Source organism: Dromiciops gliroides, chromosome 3, assembly GCF_019393635.1.
Source record: "Dromiciops gliroides isolate mDroGli1 chromosome 3, mDroGli1.pri, whole genome shotgun sequence".
In the NCBI taxonomy this organism is placed as follows: Eukaryota; Metazoa; Chordata; class Mammalia; order Microbiotheria; family Microbiotheriidae; genus Dromiciops; species Dromiciops gliroides.
This window is the reverse complement of record NC_057863.1, coordinates 394,619,902-394,633,088: the sequence shown is the minus strand read 5'-3', so window position 1 is coordinate 394,633,088 and position 13,187 is coordinate 394,619,902. Positions and strand designations below refer to the sequence as shown.

Genomic DNA, 13,187 nt, shown 5'->3' with positions numbered 1-13,187 from the left:
GTGACAAGAACCTTCCACAAGAGTTGTCCTAAGATGCCTTTTGCAAGTGTTTCAGTTACTGAACTGCCTGAAGGGCATGGGTCTTTTTACAATAACAGCCTAACAAATTCTTGCTAGCTGATTGACCCAGATGATAATAAGATCACAGAAGCAATGATCATTATAGTTGTACTCCTAACCCTGATCAAATCCATTAACAAGAAACAGAAGCAGTGAATCCCTCATGGCACATGGAAATTCAAGTGTTTATCCCTATCCAGACACAAAAAAGCATGATGGAAAGAAGTCACATGAGACGAAAATCTGGATTGTAGTCCTGACTCTGACACTTACAAGTTACATGACTTTGGGGAAATCATTTTTTTCTAATTTGATTAGGAAGAAATAATAACATCTATTTGGTATAGTGACTAATCTGAATTTTTGAAAAAAATGCTACAGGGATAGGATCCTGAATATGTTCTTTTCTTTTCTTTCTTTCTTCCTTTCTTTCTTTCTTTCTTTCTTTCTTTCTTTCTTTCTTTCTTTCTTTCTTTCTTTCTTTCTTTGGTGAGGCAATTGGGGTTAAGTGACTTGCCCAGGGTCACACAGCTAGACAGTTAGTAAGTTTTAAGTGTCTTGAGGCCCTATTTGAACTCAGGTCCTCCAGAATCCAGGGCCAGTGCTCTATCCACTGTGCCACCTAGCTGCCTCCTTGATATGTTCATTTTAAGACATCACTTTTATGTAGTGAAATTCATGTGCCTATTACAGGTTACAAGATGAAGTTGGATTACTCATTTTGTTACCTGTGTCAAAGATGTTATTTCTGTTCTTTTTGAACCAAAAAGTTAATGTAAATTTTCATTTAGCTCTGTTAATTATTTCCTATTTATCCTGTATATAGCTTATGTTGTATATAATTTTTTGCATGTTGTCTCCCTCATGAAATGATAAACTCCTTAGAGGCAGGGATTGTCTTTTGCCTCTTTTTAATATCCACAGCACTTAGCACAGTGCCTGGGACATAGTAGGTGCTTCAAAATGTTGATTGATTGATAGGCCTAAAATACTGAACTCAGAATCAGGAAATAAGTGAACTTGTAACTTATCTCTGGCACTTAACAGTCCTGTGATCCTGACCAAGTAAGAATCTCATAGACTCATTTCCTTCTAGAGATAATAGCAGCACCAACTTCTCAAAAACGTTGTGAGGATTACATGACAAAGTAATTAAATGTTCTGCAAAACATCAAACATTATATACAAATTAGCTATTGTTTTTATTACTATCATTGAATAAGGAGGGGCTGAATTATGAGGGCCTTAAAAACAGAGCAGAGAAGTTCACATTGATGTAGTTCTTTAAAGTTTATAAAACACTTTCTTCATCAAAACTCTGTAAATAAGTAAGAGGAAACCAAGGATCATTGAACTTAATTCACATGCCTAGTGTGAAGGAACTTGAACGTGGCAGAGTAGGGCTCACAGGTCTTTAGCATTGTCTTAAAATTGATATTATGGGAAACTAAAGGTTTCTCAGGACTAGCTGGAGAAGATGAAAGTCATATTTAAGAAAACTAGCAGTAGTAAGCAGTATGTATCTTGAAAGGAAAGACTCTGAAGGTAGGAAGGATAAGATGGAAGGTGTCAGATGATCCTAATTCAGGCATGACTCAATGAGGACTTGGAATGGATACTCAATGGGGAACTGGAGTCGAGACTCAATTCCTACTAATTGACTTTATTTTTTCTTCCCATTAACATAGATATTAAACAGAGAAAAGTTGTAGTGAAAGCTGGGCATCCTCTTATTTTGCAATTAACATATAACATGAAGCCTCTTTCTGAAATGTTGATTTGGGACCATTTGTTTTGAGATATACCTTTGCTTCTCAGGGATATGCTTCAATCAATGTCTTTGCAATTTCACATGAAAGTCATTCAGAACTTTAGAAAAATCTCAGTGGGGTGTTTTATTTGGGAAAAGGTGAGGATGTGGAAGCATTATTGTAAATGTAATGGTTGCCTATACATCATTTTATTTCCCTGGCCCTCAGTGTCCCTCAAAATAAAGTGAGGCTTATAGTGTCTGCCTACTGTCTGTCTCACACAAATGTTTCAGGGATGGATCAGCTAATAAGAAGAATATTACTCCATATACCATGCCTCCACTTACTGGCCTCCATAACATTAACACAATGATTTGTAGAATAGTGTATCTGACTGTTTCTTGGAAAATATATTCTGTACCGAAGCAGGGCATCTATCAAAGCTAATATTTATTGTGAGAGAGGGAGAGAGAGAGAGAGAGAGAGAGAGAGAGAGAGAGAGAGAGAGAGAGAGAGAGAGAGAGACTTATTACTTAGACTTTTTGCATAGGAGTAAAACCACAAAGTTAATTTGTGTTTTTTCCTGGATATTGTTCCTTCTTTTCATTTAAAACAATGAAAAATCCATTTCCCCCCGCAATGGCTTCAAAAAACTACTCAAAATCTAGGTACTTTAGAAATTTGTTATGATAACTGAAAGTTTATGTGTTTTCATCTTGGACAAGAAAGAGTTAGAAAGTTAAGGTTTTCTAAAATGTTTATGAAACACTGCATCTCATATATAAAATTCCTTATATGACATTTATTTGGTGTAACTTGAGTAAGGAAGATACTGGAATAAAGTACATGATTTAGAAACAAATTTTTTGGGGGGTGGGGATATGGCACAGGCTGAATTTGAATAAAATGGACAAGATTAGTCAGATAGAATTTGCAGGGAATAAGCACCGGAGAGAGGGAGGACAATGCTGTGTTATTTTGTTCTTTAAAGTATTTCTACAAAGGCAAAAAACAAAAAAACATTTATCAAAGAGAATACTCACTAGGATAAAATATGATCCCTGACATGAGCTCAAGAGATTTAGCGCCTCACTATAAAATGAAAGGTTTTCTGTAACAAATCCAGATGAATCCCTAGGCCATTGGCCAAGACATGACAAAGGTGATACTTGTACATGTGGGTATATATTTTCCAGGCTTTAGACTATGGTGAATAGACGATGGCAGTTTAAATTCTGGTCCTATAGAAAAAGGCTATGAACAGAAGATGAGATCTACTACTATCCTCCTTCTCCTCCTCCTCCTTCTCTTTCTCCTCCTTCTCCTCCTTTTCCTTCTCCTCCACCTCCTCCTTCTCCTTCTATTTCTCCTTCTCCTTCTTCTTCATCACCATCACCACTACCACCACCACCATCATGTTAGTTCAATTAAATTTATTCAAAGATGTAATAATGATCTTATATATTCTCTATTTAAGAATCATTTATAATCAATTCAACAGGCGGTTTTAGGAACCCCTATATATGAGATACAATGTTTGGTAATGTGTATGGTGAGGGGGGAAAAATCATGCATTCTTTACTCTCAAAGAGCTTTCATTTCAAAATACCTTATTTTACAAGTCAATCATCCCCTTATAGAATCTAAGTGGAGCCAGTTGCCATAGTTGCCCTTGACAGAAATGAAGATGGGTAACTTCACTGAAATTTCTATATTGATTAAGGACACCTTTTCTTTCAATCAACTAGAATTAGCCATTTTTGCAATTCAGACTAAGGTCTCAAGACACCACCAAGCTATTGTTAAAAGTGCTTGATTGTTAGAATCATGGACTTTGTTTTATAAATGTTAACCAAGATATTATTTTATAAATGAGACAAGTAAAACCTAGAGAAGAAAAACAGACACACAATTAACAATGAAAAACCTTTCTGTGTCATTGAAAGAGGTGGAACTAATACTGAACTCCTGTCAGTCCAAATAATGTTTCTTTTTTTTCAAAAATGAAAGCCATAAGAAAAAGGATACTACATGATCCATTTTTAATTTTTTAAATGGAAATACACATTATGGGTAATATGTGTACATATACATATATACATATGCACATATATACATATATATGCCTATACAATTGTGTGTAATAGGTTATTGATGTAGACATCTAACTAAATATTCATAAATATATATACCCATAGAGAAATATATAAAATCTATCTATAAACTTCATATATCTATAGATATAGAAAAATCTTAATATGTTTATCTCCATCTTTACTTTCAATCTAGTTATTATTTCTCTAAATCTCTTTGTCAGAAAACCTATATTGCTTTGCAGCACTAACCAACATCCGGATGTTTATGTTCTTCTGTACCTTAACCTGGGAACAGATTTACAAAATTGGGTGGTGGGGGAGGAAATCCATCAAGAGTTTAATGGAATCTATCAATTTGTATAGGAGTCCTTTTGAATGTTTGAAATCAATCATTTTGGGAAACAAAAGTGAGCAATAAACATTTTAAATTAACGATATAATAATGCATGCTCCAAGTACTGTACACACTCTCAAATGGGTCATTTGTTTTCCAATTGTTTATTATACAAAGATATATTGGCACAGGGTAGAGTATTTGAAAAGAAATAGTGAGATGTTTTTTAATGTCTGTTTTAAGCTGTTAGCTTTACTACATTTAAGGATGTGGAGGATCGTCTTAAAGTCAAATAGAGCCATAAAGACTAAATTGAATTATCCCAATGGAACAGCTGTTAAGTCTCAAAGAAGATGTGCAGATCCCACAAGAAAAGAATGACATATAACGATGGGGATGCCTATTGATCTCAGGATGCAAAAAGACACCTATATTTGATTACATAATCTCTTTTGAGACTTACATAGCTTTTCATAAATTGTGAGCACTTGATGCACATGGTGACTGAATAGATAATTACTAAAATCCACTAAAACTACCTAGACCTATTGAGCACATGATAACTTTGGTGCACATATAAAACATTGGCAAATGACAGAACCACCATTTCCTTTCAGTGAGCTTAGTTTTCACATAGCTGTTTTCAAGCAAAGCTGTGTTTGAAGCTGACATCGCACTTTTGGAGAAAACTAAGCTTATTTGGGAAAGAGGAAACAAGAAATGGTTTGTGTTTTAACAATTAACAATGAAAACAATTTCTTTAGACATAGAATTCCAAAAGAATATGACAAAATTGTTAATGATTTGTGTCTTTTCTTAAGTAAAATTGTGACAGCTATTTGGGAAAAGAATAATAACATTTTGAGTTATAAAAGTGAAGATGTAAAGTCTTTTTACTATCATAGTAAAGCTATCTTCATAGATTTTTTTTAGGTACATTAACATTAAATGGATTCAGTATGCCTCATATTGACTATGGTTTATTAAGACCTGAAGGATAAAATATTCCAAAGGATCTATAAACAAAATGATTAGTACTTCAGGACTTGGAAAAAACTAAAATATGGTTTCAAGTATTAATCTAGGTGTCTTTGGGAAAAAATGGCAAATGAAGTTGCCAATATTCACTCTCCTGTTTTATATTTCTGTATTTGTTTCTTTCTTCTCTTCTACTTCATTGTACATATTTAATATACCTTGTTGTTAAATATCTTTCATAATATCCAAATGTGGTGCCTTGCAGTATGAATGTTGCCATAGGAATCTTAGATATTTATAGTTCACTCACATACACACACACACACACAGATTTCAAGAGTTTACATAGCATAACTGAAATGCATTTTCCCAACCTTTCTATATCCTAAATTCTTTGCCAACTATTAGAAAAACATTAGGCAAAGGACTGTGCTTAAAATGTTATATTCTGATCATATTAAAGAATGTTAAACTATGGATTCCATAGGTAATATTCCCACTGTAAGAATCACTACATAGCTGGCCCTGGATTCAGAAGGACCTGAGTTCAAATTCGGCCTGAGACACTTGACACTTACTAGCTGTGTGACCCTGGGCAAGTCACTTAACCCTCATTACCCCCCCCCCCCACACACACACATACACAAAATCACCACATCACTAGCTTTAGCTAAATGGCACTGAAAACGTGATATTTTGGGGGGAATAATTTTAATGATCACCTTAATGAATCATATAAGCTGCCTATCTTTCCAGTACTACATGCTAGAGTTCAAATCTCCTGGACACAGAGTTGAGAAAAATCCTAAAATGGACATTAATAAGCAAAATATACAGTGGAAATTAAAGGTGGAATATATTCAGTGGCTTTAAGAGACCAAATACAAATACCACACTCTACTTACTTTTCCTTGACAATGTTCCCCTTACAGCTTCTGACCCTATAGACTGAACAACCATTGCTTAGCTGTCATTTCTCTCTGTAATTTTGCCTGGAGCCTTTTCATTCTAGAATATCCCTCTACTATGCTGGTCTCCCATTCCTAGTGACTACTTGCATCTATTTGCATTTCTGAGCCTGTCTTTTGCCCACTGTTTTCCAGTGAGTATTCCTCACTCCTTTCTCTTTTCAGTGACTTTTTTATGTGTTGTTTTCCCCTCATAAGAATTTAATCTCCTGGAGGGCAGGACTGTTTTTCTTTTTGTTTATATGCATATCCCCAGTGCTTAGAACCTTGCCAGGCACATAATAAGCATGTAATAAATATTTCTTCCCTGCCTGCTTAAGTAACATTCTTCACATCTGTGAAATGTTGATAACATTTACCCTGAAACCTCATAAGCTGTAAGAACCAAATAAAACAACAGAATTGGACATAGTTGTAAACTGTGGTATAATCTTTAATAGGTAGATATTACTAAAAGTATTATAGATAATATCAATATCAATATTAATAATAATATATTTATATTCGATAAGACATTTGCATAATACCCTACATGTATTATAGTCTTCTAGACTTCAAAGGCATTTGAATAATGAGTAATAATTCTCACATATTTCAATGTATTTGTGATCTCACTGATTCTCTTCAATTATAGATAGATAAATAGATAGAGATAGAGATACATAGATACATAGATAGATTCATCCATGCCTAACCATCCACTGTTACCTTGTCCATGACTTTTTTTTTGTTTTTTTGTTTTTTTGCGGGGCAATGGGGGTTAAGTGACTTGCCCAGGGTCACACAGCTAGTAAGTGTCAAGTGTCTCAGGCCGGATTTGAACTCAGGTACTCCTGAATCCAGGGCCGGTGCTTTATCCACTGCGCCACCTAGCCGCCCCCGTCCATGACTTTTTATAAATAAAAGGTGTTGGTAAGCATCCTCAATAGTAACCTAAATAATTGTTATTGTAGTTTATGATATTAAAGCTCATGAACACACACCATCATCATTACCAATTATAGCAGCCCTTATTTATTAATGGAGAACTAGGTAGCTTAGTGGATACAGCACTTGGCCTAGAATAAGAAAGACCTGAGTTCAAATCCAGCCACAGACATTTAATAATTGTGTGACCATGGACAAATCATATAACCCCATTTGCCTCAGTTTCCTCATCTATAAAATGAGCTGGAGAAGGAAATGGCAAACCATGTTGGTGTCTTTGCTATAGAAAACCCCAAATGAAGTCAAGAAGAGTCAGACACAACTGAAATATCTGAACAATAACATAATAACTATAAAATAATTATAACAGACTTTTCTCTATCATGGAACTCTTTGGAAGTCTGGTGAAGCCTCTAGCCCTCTTCTTAGAAAAAAATATTTCATATGTATAAAATAGAATACTTGGAATTATAAAGGCAATCAAAGGTTAGTGAAAATAAATATTTTTCCCCATCAAAGTTCATGGACCATGGGGACCTTGGGGACCCTTTGGATCACAGGTTAAGAGTCCTCATTTACATCACCATAAAACGTACTCAACATATAACTGATAGTTACAATAAAATGATACATAAACAAGTAAGTGGCTGAAAATGTAATGGAAATGAAATTTACATAGTATTATTCATTTTATAAGCTTTTGTAAAGTAGCTGCTATGTTCTAGGCTTTGTGGATGCAATTTAAAAATATCTGTCCCTAGCCTTAAAAATTATATTTTATTGGGATATGTGGAGAGAGGGAATAAAAATATGTATTTGGAAAAGTAGATTGAAAATGTATCATGGAATACTTGGCATTCCTTGTACATAATACTTCATCTCCCAACCTTGTGTCTTTTCATTAGCTTTCCCCAATGCCTGAAATGATTTCCCTTCTTACATCTATCTCTTGCTTCTTTCTCAAGACTCAGCTGAAATCTCACTTTTTGCATGAGTCCCTTCTCATCCCCTCCCCTCCCCCAATGCTAGTGATTCTCTTCTGAGATTATCTCCTTTTTATACTGTATAGGTAGTGTTTGTGTCTGTATGTGTGTTTCTGTGTTCTTCTGTACACACACACTCATATATATATATATATATATATATATATATATATATATATATATATATATATATATATATATATATAGAGAGAGAGAGAGAGAGAGAGAGAGAGAGAGAGAGAGAGAGAGAGAGAGACAGAGAAAGAGACAGAGACAGAGACAGAGAGACAGAGAGAGAGAGACAGAGACAGACAGAGACAGAGACAGACAGAGACAGAGACAGACAGAGACAGAGAAAGAGAGAGAGAGTGAGGGAGAGAGAGTTGCATGTTTTGTCTCCCATCAGAATGTTGGGTTTTTTCTTTTTCTTCTCTTTTCTTTTCTTCTTTTCTTTTCTTTTCTTTTCTCTTCTCTTCTCTTCTCTTCTCTTCTCTTCTCTTCTCTTCTCTTCTCTTCTCTTCTCTTCTCTTCTCTTCTCTTCTCTTCTCTTCTCTTCTCTTCTCTTCTCTTCTCTTCTCTTCCTTCCTTCCTTCCTTCCTTCCTTCCTTCCTTCCTTCCTTCCTTCCTTCCTTTCTGGAATCCCAGTACTTAGCACAAGTTCTTAGTAAATATTTGTTGATGGACAAAGTAATTTAAGGAGGGAAGGACACTGGTACCTGAGGATATCAAGAGAGACTTCTTGCAGGAAGTGACAAATGAGCTAAATTTTATATAGAATTTTAGGGATTCCAGTGGGCAAAGGTGAATTGGGAGTACATTCTAGGTACAGGTGAGATCTTGTACAAAAGCACAGAGATGGGAGATTGAATATGATGTACAGTCTGCCCAGTTTGACCTAAGTATAAATTTCATGAAAGAGAATAATGTACCATAATCCTGGAAAGGAGGGCTCAGACCAAATTGTGAAAGTCTATAAAAGTCAAAAAGATACATTTCTATTTTATCCTATAAAAAATAGAAAGACATTGGAATTTCTTCAGCAGAGGGTATAATTTTCAAACCTGTACTTTACAAATATCAATTTAACAGCTGTGTGGAGGATGGAATAGAAAGAGAAGAGACTGGAGCCTGGGAAATAAAATTATTATAAAAGTATAGGTAAAAAATGGCAAAGGCCTTAATAAGTCTGATGATTCTGTGAGTGGCAATAATTTGAGAAATTTGAAATGTATTATGGAAATAGAATTGGCAATACTACGCAACTGATCTGATAGGGAAAGAGAAGAGTTGAGAATAATTGAGAGTTGTGATATATATATAAGAGTGGTATGCAGAATCCATTTATAAAAATGAAAAGATTAACCCTCTTCCTATAAAGATAAAGAACCAGTATTTTAAATGCACTGGGGTCTAATTTCTATGTTCAAAAAACTAAAAGGAAAGCGTAGTCAGCTAACTATAGACACAGATACACACATATATACATATATACATACATAAAACACATACCATATATACACACATATATTTATATGAATCATGACCTACTATAAACTTTTATTTTGATATTCTCTTCCCCCACTTGTTTTTCCTTTCAAAAGCATTGATAAAGCCTCTTTCCTTACAGAAGCACAAAATAATTAATTTTTCAGTCATTCTAAGAGTTATTGCTTAATCAATAAGACAACCTCATTAATTGAGCAATCAAAATGTACAGGGCACAAAAGAGTAAAAAAATGTGACCTTTAAGGAGTCACCTTCATGAGTGATATTTCAGGATAGAAATAAGAAAAATGACATCTCTTTCAGGCACTACAAATGCAGTAATGCCTGAAAAAGAGACTGGATATATTGAGATTTGAAGGGCATGTCACACTCAATAGGTCAAGTAAAGTAAAACATCTGAACACTTTAGGCATGAGAAAAAGAAGGTAACTATGAAAATGCCTATAAAAATAAAATAATTGTTTTGGTAGGGAATAAAAGAGATTAGAGGGGCAGCTAGGTGGCACAGTGGAAAAAGCACCGGCCCTAGATTCAGGAGTACCTGAGTTCAAATCCGGCCTCAGACACTTGACACTTATTAGCTGTGTGACCCTGGGCAAGTCACTTAACCCCCATTGCCCCGCAAAAAAAAAAAAAGAGATTAGAATAAGTTAGTGTCTATAAAATACTAACAATTATTGATAACAGGAGTGGGAAAATATTTGTTAAATTTAAAAATACCAGAATTCTTTTCAACCTCTTTTAAGTTTGTCAGAGTTTATTCTAGGATGGACAAATAGAAGTACCATTTAGCATATAGCATATTTAAATTATGGAACTCTTGTAAATATTCCATCTATTGAAATTGTATATGGACTCAGGAAGATATATATTTGGAAATATGATTCATTGAAATAAAAATCTAATAAAAATTTAGTGCCTAACAGTAGGTGAACAGTACAGTTCTAGATGCCACTGGTGATGATAGATGATAGATAGATAGATAGATAGATAGATAGATAGATAGATAGATAGATAGATAGATAGATAGATGATAGATAGACTGATGGATGGATGGATAGATAGTGGTGCTATTGATATACTATAAGATATGTACATATATATAATAATATAACATACCATAATACTATGTGTGTATATAATCCCATTTCTGTCCCTGATTACAATATGGTTGAGGACACTGGGAATAAATACATGAAAAGTAAAAGAAGTTGAGCTAAATAGAAATACAGGATTACAGTATAAAATAAAATCACAAGCTAGAGTGTGATTGAATAAACTGAAATGGCATAGACAGTAGGTACTAAGAAATAAGAAGAGATATTACTGTGAGCTAGAGTGGTCTGGGATATTTCATTGTAGATTGGCTTTATTCAATTGATTAGTGTTAGATTATTTTAAAAAAGAACACTCCAGACAGTAGGAATGGTATGGACTAGAAGTGTGTTTGCTCAACTATAAGCTGACTAACAGTGCTGACATGGCAGCTGTGCAAAGTGTCGATGTGGGAGATAAAAAGTGACAGGTAATTTGAAGTCAAACTGAAAAGAGGAGCAGTAGGGATAATAGATAATACATCCCTAACATTCTGAGGTTGATGTTATGATACAGTAGAAGTTGTCCCTTGATACCACTGTCAGAAATCAGATGCACTGTGACATTTCTTATTCAACTAACCAACCAACCAACTAACCAACAAATAACTTTATGAATACATTGCAAACTATAGTCAAGACAAAAGTTAAATCATTTTCATATTAAGATGGATTTTAACATTTTTTCAGATAAGGAAAAAATATAGAAAATAACATGACCAAGTAGTCTTTCAATGTCTTGGAATAGTTTTAACATCTACCTCCAGAGGAGGGCCTCTCCTCATTCAAAAAATTGACAACTCTTTCACTAAGAAAATGGCTATTATTTCCCATAATTATCTTGAGATAAGTCATAAGTTTTCTTAAAATCACTAGATAATAAATTTGACCCTTTTAAGATAGACTTGATTACATTATAAATTAAGTTCAGGGATCAGAAATCTACATGTCCATAGTTTTATACACACACACACACACACACACACACACACACACACACACACACAAGTGATTCCATTGATTGCCTTGCTGGCAATAGCAAAAAAAAATCAGGTTAACAAATTCTAACTACAGCTGATTCAATTCCACTAGGGAAATGGAAATCTTTGAATTCCTGCTAATGTGTTTGTTTCCCTTGATAGCTCTATTGATGGTAAAAGTCTCCACATTCTTCCAATGACCCAATTATACTTGTGAATGGCTATTGACTGAGAGTAGAATCATTTGAGTTGGCAGACTGTCTAGTAGGAAAAATCAGGCAGGCAAGCTTACCAGAAAGTAGCTAGAAAGAAACAGGTGCAAAGATACGTTTTTTGACTTACCACAGTATAGATCTGATGCTTGCGTCTTTTGGCCAAGTCAATTATGTTGACTCCATTGTAATAAAGGTTTTCAATGCATCCATGAAAGTTTTTCTTCAGGAATGTTCCTGGTTTGCCTGGGACTGGAATCCCTCCAAAACTGAGCTTTGGGGAAAAACAAATTCAACCCTCAGTTATAAACTGCAAAGGAGCAGGAAACGAAATGAAAAAAAAAGTGTATTTTGCTTTATCCAATTGTATATGTGAGCCAAGTGGCTCAAATAATTATAGACTGCCACTTGATTACACATTGAAAAAGATACAGATTAGAACACTTAAAAATAACTATAATTGCTGGTTTTTTAGGGGCCTATTTTACAAAACCTTTTTTTTTCTTATCCTTTCTAAACCCGTTAAAACTAAATAAAACAATAATTTCCAAGAAAAGAGGAAAAAAAATAAAAGGAAATCAAAGACCTTACACTTATTTCACATGCAAGAATCTCCAGCAATAGGGCCATTCATTGCATAGCTAAAGAACAACCAAAACACTATCTCTACCAGCTACCAATCAAAGAGGCAGGTCAGTTGGTAATATGGCTGCCAGACAAATAACCTTTATCATCCACAAGGAGAATGGAATGTTCCTCATCATTATATTCCCTCTTTACCTATAAAGTTCTCCCCTCTACTCATCTACACATATCGTGCTCATCTTTCAGAACTCAGCACAACCTATATGAAGCATTTCTTAACCATTCATGCTCATTCCCTTTTCTGACTTTTGAATGTGTTCAATATACCATTTAGTTGACATCTCCTTATTTTCAGCTTCATCCATTAGATTTTTAAGATACGTTAGTCTTCTTTTAAAATGTTCATCAATTGATGCTACACATTTTCAAATAATTAATGTTTGGGATAGCCCAAAGGCACACCATGGGCATTTGTATCCTATGACACATTACCAATGATATACTAGGACCAAGAAGTAGCAAAAAGGATGTCATTAAAGAAACATGTTGAGAAAAGGACATGGATCTGTCATGGAGTGAGAATAAAAGGTAGCCAATGGATCATCCAAGGTCTTTTTTTATCGTTCAGATATAGAACAAATCCTTTATCCCACTGGTGGAACCAATGTTAAGGATTTACCAGAGGTCATCAGTAACAGTCAAAAAGGATGATA

General features: G+C 34.5%; 1 protein-coding gene across 1 annotated transcript in view; it reads right to left on the bottom strand.

Moving 5' to 3' along the window:
- The window catches only part of CNTNAP5 (contactin associated protein family member 5), a 974,910-nt gene that overhangs the window by 513,828 nt on the left and 447,895 nt on the right, over positions 1-13,187 (bottom strand). Inside the window, 1 exon segment of the mRNA XM_043992699.1 lies at positions 12,020-12,163. Within this exon segment, the coding sequence (XP_043848634.1) occupies positions 12,020-12,163 (144 nt within the window).